Here is a 9,826-nt window from a genome sequence, read left to right on the forward strand (position 1 = left end):
CATGAAAGTACCAGTTAATTCAGTTCCTTTCCAATTTCCATGGTTGTCTGGCTAATACCCATAAAAAATATTTGCGCGATTGCTTTACATAAAATCTTAAATTCAGTTAATATATAGAGAAAAAAATATATGGCTGTAAGGCTGACTTATGCTATTTATATCACAGGTGATGTAATACCTCGTGCAACTGGTTTATGTACAAGTAGAATGTGTAAGGCCACTTCACGTGTCCGGCCTATAGATGTGAATTGTATATGTAGTACTCAACGTTTGGAAGTGCCACATCCTGTACACTTCAGAGAAACACTCAGTGGATGAATTATGAAGAAGATGTCGTAATGACAGCTTTATCATATGATTCAATATATACCAGACGATACTTTACGTATATACATGATTTTATTTGTCAAACAATTATAAATTGAATAACCGATACCAGTTAGAATTTACTTGGATAGTCTTAGAATACTGATAATATCAACAATGATATGTACACTTGGTATATATAACATACAATGTTTATCTATAAATTTACTTTTAGAAACCATCTTAACGTTACAGATAGCATTTCTAGAGATATTCATGAAAAAAAATCCATTCATTATAATAGAAGAGATTAACAAAAAAGCAAAAAAAAAAATCAATTTAAATACATAATGTTTTTCTTTTTGAACCCTTTACTGATGCTAAGGCCTAATTTTCTGATATTTAGGATGCGACTGACTAACAAACCAATCTGAATTTGAAACAATTATTTGTTAATTCGTATACATATACAACCACTTTATACACAGTGTTACAGATCCGTCTCTATCTTGAAGAATAGGACAATACTCTGTAGAACACGCAAACTTGCATTTGAGCGATAGCGCGCCTTTATTGGACATGGCCAATGTTCACATGGATTTTGCAGTAGTTACTAGCCAATACAGATTTACACATGGCGGATCATGACTTTGTAGCGAGTAACACACTACATGTGTTATAACTTAGTTATCAAAAGCGTGCAATTAAGACATCACAATAATAATTGTATAACTTGTATGTGATTTACTGACATAATGGCTTATCAACAGTGAACTTAAGAACATTGAATACGTCACAAAAGGAAAGACAGACTAGTAACGACTTCATGATGTCAGCCATTATGCTTTCCAATACTCTTCATTAACCTGCATCTCTCAAAGATGTGTTTTTTGTGTTTCTCTCTAGAAGTGTTTGCTAGCAGAGGTCTCTTTGTAATCATCAATGTTTCAGGAGGTATGTCTACGTTATATCAAAAGCCTTTCACGAACGTAAAGTCACACCCTACCATCCAATTATGTGGTGACACAATACTCCGAGGGTAGTTTTTCCCCCCTTCAGATCGACACTTTGTGTGAACGATGTGTATGTCGTAAAGGGTCATGACTGCTTTCCCTTCTTTTTCAGGTCTGCAGCTTGATACTCGAGAGATTCAGGACAAATTCATAGAGCCATAGATCCCCTAAAGGTGTGATAAGGTAACTACTATGAAAGTATTTAGTTAATGCTGCACGCACGTTTACAATGAACCACAATATTTGTTAAATTTCGTATGTAAAGTCACACATTACGTCGTAGTATTGAGATGGCAGCAGTCTATTTTGTACAGTTCCGATCATATCCTTCATAGGAAATCCTCAATTACGTTCATTCTGTCACGTGTCCGAATAAACGGCTGTAGATTTCACTCTGGAAATACAACGGGTATAGGATATTAGTTAGTTGATTCAATCGCCTCTAATTCAGATTCAAATCCTAATATGTAATTAATAGGATGTTGCATACATTTACCGGTTAGCAAATTAATTCTGGCATATTTTGCTGTGTTAATCCAATTATATCTAATATATGAATATATTGCATGCTGCCCGACACATCCAGCAACGTTCGACAGGATTACTTTATGTCTTCGATATAGTGGATACCCCTCTCATAAAATACCGAAGACGCATATTGTTTTATTCATATCCACATTGAATTTGAGTTAATCTTTTGGTGGATTGCTGCCTGGAGGGTACTGGCATTGGTAATATATCTAAGGTTTAAGGCAAAAGAAGAAAGAAGAAGAAGAAAAAAGTTTAAGGCCCTGATATGTATCTCCAGAGTGTTGCAACCAATTCATTTTCTATGATTGATTGATTTCAATTTTATTTTTTAACTTTGAGATTTAAGTAAATGACTTCGTGTGTGTTTGAACCTTGATGACTCTAATGGGTCCTCTAACAATGCTAAATCATCATCGAATCTGTGTCAATTACAATATATTAACATCTTAGATGATACTATAAAAGGAAATAATAATACTGTTGATAAAATACAAATACATATACGCTATATGTACATATATATACCTGATTTCTCAGTATCAGCAATTAACGAGGTCTAGTCAACTAATATTAGGATTACATCTCACCTTGATCCATCGTGACCGACTACAGTATCAGCTGTAATTGAGTCAGTAAAACATTGATATGGGATGTACAGTATTTAACTCCTTTGTTAAAAATAAGTTACCTATATACACCTGTGGGCTATCTTAAGAAAGTTGTTGACATATATTATACCAAATTAAAGATGAAAGTGAATTAAAAAATAATGTCATTGGTCAACATGATTTTTACATGACGTTAAACTGCAAAATATACATTTCTTTACCGGGTAAGATCTGTTCATTACTTATCCTTGACGAAAATATGTAAACATTTTATAATGTGAATATTTCTAAAGTTGATATCGATAGGTCGTAAGAACATTAAATTATATATTTTGGTAAAATGAATATTTACAAACCTCCAGCAGTGTTTTCATAAGTTGATGACATCGCAATGTCCTCCACGTCCACTTCTTGATAGTGACCCCTGATTTAATCAAGTTAAAACGATTTACATCTTGTTTTGTTGTCACTTCGATAAACACATGCATGGTTGGATACGAAACTGAAGACATTAGGAACTTCCTTGCGATTGAAATATGAAACTAAATCTAACAAAAATTTACGAGATTTGTTGCGATATGGGTTCCTAGATTCTTAAGGTGGACTGTTAGGAAATCGAATCTTGGAAAATTGTTTCTACTTACGCATAGATTGCTTAATGATTTTTATTTCCAATGCAAGACAGCAATGAACCCTTTAAACACCTTTTAATACATAAATACAAATTTCACGTCTTACCTTTCAGCATCGTTCTTGCCAGTATCACCTGTGAAAAATGGAGATTAAGGACTTCTTATTTCAACACGACTGTAACTTTAATAACTAGCTGAATTGGACCTACTGGTATTGATCATTATTAAGCAGGGGATTAATTAGCTTGATAAGGAAAAAAATGAGATATATTAAAGATATTTTTGTACTATTCAATTTATTTATTCTACTTGCTTATATATAATCATTAGCGGATCGGAAATAGTAAGCAGTCTGTTTATATGGTATAGATATAAAATAATTTTTCAATGTATATCACAAGACACTTCTACAACAGAACTATACCATTGCTGAAGTAGCATATTCTCAATGAAATGAAACGCGTAAAATCTGACCATTGCATATGCTTTTGATGCAATGGAATCATACAGGCTAATCGATGATGCATATTGAAAAGAGTAATGTAATGATATTATAATAATACAACTCCTTACTTTCCGTTTGTGATGTCATAATATGATGGCTTTCCAATGTCTTTTGGGTCGAGTTCTTGGTAATGAGATCTGAATGCAGAAGTGAAATGCGAGAAAAGATTTAAAAATCTAACACATTAATTATTTATTAATATCTTTATGATATTGACTGTATCATTAAGCCTTCTCTATACCCAATCAACTGTTGAGATTGAGTATCACCTTTTATAAGAGGATAATAAATAAAATAATACAACATGTATAGTCATACAGACGATATACAGTTTCTTTATGAATAACAATAATATAGATTCTCATCATAAGATTTGATTTAGTTTTGTTTTATTTCATATCAATTTCAGTTCACTAAGTATTTTTATCTGATTTTACAAGAAACAATAAGTAGCAATAAATTAAAAACATTACCGACCCTTACAATTTCCGACATAGCCCATAAAAATAATTGAATATTATTAATCATGATGTTCAATAAATTGTGATTATTGTTCAATGTGTCATTAACTCAAAACTAAATTTCTAACTTCAGCTGTAAATGTAATACACGTGTCGAACGGTATTTTAAGATAAATTTCGCTATGAATTTTTCATACAAAACATTCACTTTCCTATTTTTTTTTATCTGAGGATATGGATGACGTAATGAACCAATACAAATATAACAGTTACTGATGTCGCAGTAGAGATTTAAAATGTTATACCTGTCATCCGTCCGATCTGATGTCGTATCTGAAAGTATATGAGGTATTCTGATAAATAAACAAAGAAATGTTCATGTTGATAATAAAGAAATATTACATATTATACAAAATAGTCGTTTCTACAGTATAAAAATACAGCTGTATTTGAAGTACTCACCTTCCTTGGAATGAAGTATGTTACTGAATATAACCGGCTGTTGTACCTCTCCCTGCTGACGTGTAGATCTGGAAAAGTAATTAGATGTACATAGTTAGGGTTATTGATACATTACCTATACGTTGTCACGACTATATATTATATAGCGTCTTAATCTCATAATGATCAGTATGTTCTGGCGCTAATGCCACATGATATTATCAATTATTGCATAAGTGTTGTATAATGTACATACATGTACAGCTCATTCATAAGACAGGCTGGTCTCCTTCATACCAAACACACATAACATCAAACATAATATCAGAGTGAATCGACATCATTTCTCATAACCATTGAACAGTCGTTATACTGACTGACAGAAAATCGACATAATAATATCATCAATATATTCTTCCACAATCATAAAAATATACGATTATTGAAACGATACGTGATATCGTACGGAATGGGTTCAAGGAGACAACAGCTGTAAAATGTACTACATAGGGTATCTGTTTTATCAGGAAATATCATTATTGATAATTAAGAAATGTTCAGAATATGATATATTTATATCAACAAAGCAAATCTTCAGAATAAGCATTATAAACAATCCTATGTTAAACTAATGCGATATATTACCTGCAGAGTGAACGTCCCTTCCCTGAAAAAAGTATTAATAGTTTCAGCAAACATAATTCAATTATTTATGTATCATTACCGTATACTATTTGTCATGTACTTCTCGGTGTTTTCAATTAGGCAAAATACCTGACATATCACTAAACCATTTTGTTTTGTTTATATGTATACTATTAATAATCTTCACATAATGTATTTTCAATCAGGCAGTATTTGTTGTGTTTCATCATTTGATAATACAAAAGAAAAATATATTTGCACAACGTTTTGAAAAATTAACCCTTACGGTAAACAACTACAGAAACTCCAAAACCAATGATTGCTACTACAATGAGGACAACTCCCACCACAGTCAGAGCAATGGAAGTAGATGAAGCGGTTTCCTGAGTAGTACGACTTACAGTGTCGGTACCTGTAAGGTGAGTAAATATCAGAATAATGGGAAATAAAAATATGCTGATGGTTATTGCAGACTATAATGAAATATCAACGATCAAATATAACAACTACCGAAAAACAAATTGACCGATTTATCCTTCCTCCGACAATATGTAATTATAGACATTTTCTCATCTTCACTCCGTGTTACTTTATGCATATTCTAAAAAGGGGAAATAAAAATATTATGTAAGTATGAAATATTTATAACATGTGTATAATAGGTGTTACATAATAAGTTAAAGTTCACGTATCCACGGTTATTAAGAAATAACGACAACTTGTCGTCCAAGAAATGTCAACGACTAAAGTATATTTCTATTCGAATCCAACATGAAATACCTGGCGTAAAATTATTGCCTGATATGTTGCAGGTGGAAAACGTAGCAGTTGCTGCAATCAATCCCGCTGATACAGCTGTCCCAATCGTATTAGTCGATGTGATGTTTACGTAGTATTGGGTGTTTATAAGTAGACCAGTAAGTGTCGTAAGTTGGAAACCTCCATTGTTTTCGATATCAACAGGAATCTTCTCTGTAACGTCACATTCTTCACACGAATACGTAATACTGTAGGTGTTATCTGAGGTAACCTGTTCACTGGGGGTCCATCTCAATGTGAGTGACGATGACGACACATTCGTGATGCCGAGTATCTTTGGTGCCTTTGGAATCACTGTAACGACAAGTTACGGACCGTTTAAAGCATGAAATGGGTAAAGGTAAACTTTGCTTTACAACCATTGGGAAATAATCTACATCTATCTATACAAATCACTCTTGTTGTATCATTGGTAGCACGCGATACAAATGTCGACATTTCGCGTTATATTAACTAATATTAATCCTGCGTATGGCCCGGTTTGAAGCTCACAAGGTGTCTGACTGTGGTAAGAGTACCAGGAGAAAAACAAGAGCCCCCTTTTATGAGGGGAATCGGATTGGAGTGGCCTAGGATCGCATGGAAAATATATGTCAAGTGTGATACCTTACATTGTTCTGTTTTCAGCGTCATAACCTAAATAAGGTGATACTGACAACTGTTCTCCGTCCTATTATTAGGATAATTAGGATTATTTGTACCGATAATAATTACCTACCGATTTTTAACATACGAAAATCGCATTCACGCTTAATATTCAAAGTAAATGAGTATCAGACGATATTTTCATTCGCATGATCCAGTTATATCAATTAAAACATAGGTTAGTTTTGTGGGAAAGGTCGTAGATTCTAAGCGTTTAACACATATTCAATATGTCAACACTCACAGATAACTTGTACTGTGATATTGGCTGTCGTGGTACCAATAGTGTTACTGGCGGAACATGTGTACACTCCAGCGTGTCCTGGTGTTATAGTAGGTATATTGTATATACCGGTACTCGATACCTCGGTTGACCCCTTGGTCCAGGATATTGACGTTACAGGTGGATTTGTTGGAGTTGCTGCGCACTGTAAGGTTACACCAGTCTGGCCTTCAGCAACTATGAACGGGTTTGTAGACGGGCTGATGACTATGTAAGGTAGATCTGGTAAAGCAAAGGAAAGAAACTATTGTTTTTAAACATCAAATTGAAAGAAAACGAATTTCTGAAATAATCTTTCGTCTTTTTCTAAAATTGGCACCTAAATATCAACATTTAATCAGTCATTCAACACATAAAATTGCTCGTTTATTCATTTAATACAATAAAGCAGGTTAACATTTCAATGAATTTTTGGGAGATTCGGCAATGTCAATTTCAATATATCATAAATAACTGTTACCATTTTAATACATCATACACATTTTACCAAAATGAACTATTTCGTCACATGAAAAAATATATAAATGATAAAGATGTCTGTTTATGCAGCATCTGTTACAGTCTGTATCAAAAGTACAGACCCTGAGATAACGCCTTGGGATACTTAAATACCGGTTTCACCCTTTATCTAAATAAAATGAAATGATTCATTGCACCTACCAAATAGATTTAAAAGTAAATATTTTCCCAATTACTGTATATCTTACTTTGTATGGTTATATCAAGAGAAATCGACGACTCTCCGACTTCATTTCTAGCCGTACATGTGTACGTCCCGTGATCTGATCTGTCTAGTTGTCCCAGTGACAACACAGGTGAAAGAGTGAAGTTGGTGTTGTCCGGTCGTGTCCAGACAAAGGTACAGCCAGGTCTACAGTCCGCTGTACAGGTGATGTCCGGTAACGTGTCACCTTCTGTCCTGGTGTAGGTAGTGTCGAGCGGTGACAAGGATATAGAATTCCCTGGACCAGCTGCTTATAATGGTATGTGTATTTAGAAAAACAGTACAGAAAAGGACAATGAAAATGCTTTTTAATTCAATTTTAATTTTAATCCTATTAAAAGTGTCATAACATTTGAAAGTTTAATAAGATTATAAAAAAAGTCAAAACGATCTCTTCAAAAGATAAAAAAGAAAAAAGAAAAACTTCTGCGTCACAGTACTGATTTATATAATTATCACTCAAAAAGAGTGAAATATGATAAATGTTAAAAATGAGATTATGTTGCTTTGGTTATTTGATATCGACACGTTTCTGCCACACGCTCAGTCTGTTTAAAGCTTACTTGGGTTGTACAAATATATTATCAAATGGAAACTGTCTATTCCGATATTATGACGCCGCGAAATGTTAAGTGAATAAATTATTAACATGCACTAACTATAGGTCTATTAAATCATGGATTTACCTGCTATTTTGAGTGTATAGTCATCACTGTCCAGTGTTTGGTTAGGTAGGTTAATGTTAGTACGTCTACAGTACCACACAGATCCATGGTCTCCCGTCTGTGGCTGTATGATCCACCGGAACACTGTACCAAGGCCTCCAGACGTTACACAGGAACAGACATCTGGTGTACAGGGGACGGCGGGGCTGACCCCAACATTATAGCATTGGTCACTACCTACTTGTACAGCACCTGCTGAAGTAATGACGTCATGACGGCGGTAAAACTGGACAACATTGGCCTCATCTGGTACATCACACGTCAGTGTAAACTCAGCCCCAGGGACAGCGTACTCAGACGACCCGGTCAATGTAACAGCGTCTGTAATATGAGGGTTAATCTGACTAAGCACTGATCACTACCCCCTTCGACACATGAATGTATCACCGGCCTTTAAATAAAAGTGTTTAGAATAAAATCGCATTAAGATAAGTAAATTAAACTATGCGTTGCGTCTTCTTTCTTTTTATTGATGACGTTACACGTAAGAAAAACGTTGCACATGATTTTTTTGGGAAGTTTTATGACGAACCCTTTGTGTTCATTGAAATCACCTTAAATTGTATATAAACCTGCACAAAGCGATCAGACGATATTAATTGCACGAGTTGTCTGGTTGTTACGTTTGTTTCAATGGTGTCATTGTAAAAATACGATCTGAAAACAGTCGTGAGCAACGTTTAAATTCTCATTTAACGTATGTTAGGTTTGAGGTAAAATTACCCAATTTTGACGTATTGACATTATGTTACTCGAGCTATAAAACGTATCTTTTTATTCAGGACTTTTAATCCTCGTCGGTTACGGAATGACCTGCTATAATTATGGAAGGTCATTCGAAGGACCTATTACCAGTGTAATGGTAAAACGAAGTATACCACAGAACCACGTGATTTCGTGATATGGTTTCGATATTTTGGATATATATATTTCCTTATTGATAGCACTATATGAGTGGACAAGATTCACCAGAACATTGTGTACATATAAACAACAATATTATATGTCCGTGTCTATAACTTTTCAGCACATGATATACCTTGTGCCATCTACAAATGAAATACAAATACAGTCCAATGAAAGCACAGACAAGCACCTAATACCCTCTATATAGATACACATGCACAGCTGAGTAAAGACCGATAAGCAACTATGTAACCGTTATATATATATAATTATGCATACCAGCTAATGAAAGTACGAAGAAGCATCTAGTACCTTTATATAGATTAATATATATATGCCAACTGAGGAAATCATCGACAAGCAACTAGTACTCTTTATAAATATGAAAATACATACCCTGCTACGGAAAGGACTGTGACCAGAAATAGATACATTTTAACCAACCTTCGTTTACAACTCCTTTAGTGTATATGAATGTGATTTGTGTGTTGTGTCTAGATTATGTTTTAACTTCCTGGTCTTTACCCCGATTCACTAGGTGTATATGTGTATGTCAGCTGCAGCTTATCTGTGTTTGCGATA

General features: G+C 34.1%; 1 protein-coding gene across 1 annotated transcript; it reads right to left on the bottom strand.

Annotated features, from left to right (window-relative positions):
* Positions 1–380: 380 nt before the first annotated feature.
* LOC117340422 (contactin-2-like) lies at positions 381–9,387 on the bottom strand. The gene is made up of 14 exons (XM_033902184.1): positions 9,378–9,387; positions 8,300–8,659; positions 7,597–7,860; positions 6,851–7,111; positions 5,923–6,255; positions 5,429–5,554; positions 5,143–5,164; positions 4,519–4,586; positions 4,362–4,389; positions 3,665–3,732; positions 3,197–3,224; positions 2,815–2,882; positions 2,438–2,468; positions 381–1,713 (listed from the first exon to the last, which is right to left on the bottom strand). The coding sequence occupies exons 1-14, from the start codon at positions 9,385–9,387 to the stop codon at positions 1,680–1,682; spliced, it is 1,701 nt and encodes a 566-aa protein (XP_033758075.1). The 3' UTR covers positions 381–1,679.
* Positions 9,388–9,826: the final 439 nt, after the last annotated feature.

The sequence above is a fragment of the Pecten maximus genome, chromosome 13 (assembly GCF_902652985.1).
Source record: "Pecten maximus chromosome 13, xPecMax1.1, whole genome shotgun sequence".
Classification (NCBI taxonomy): Eukaryota; Metazoa; Mollusca; class Bivalvia; order Pectinida; family Pectinidae; genus Pecten; species Pecten maximus.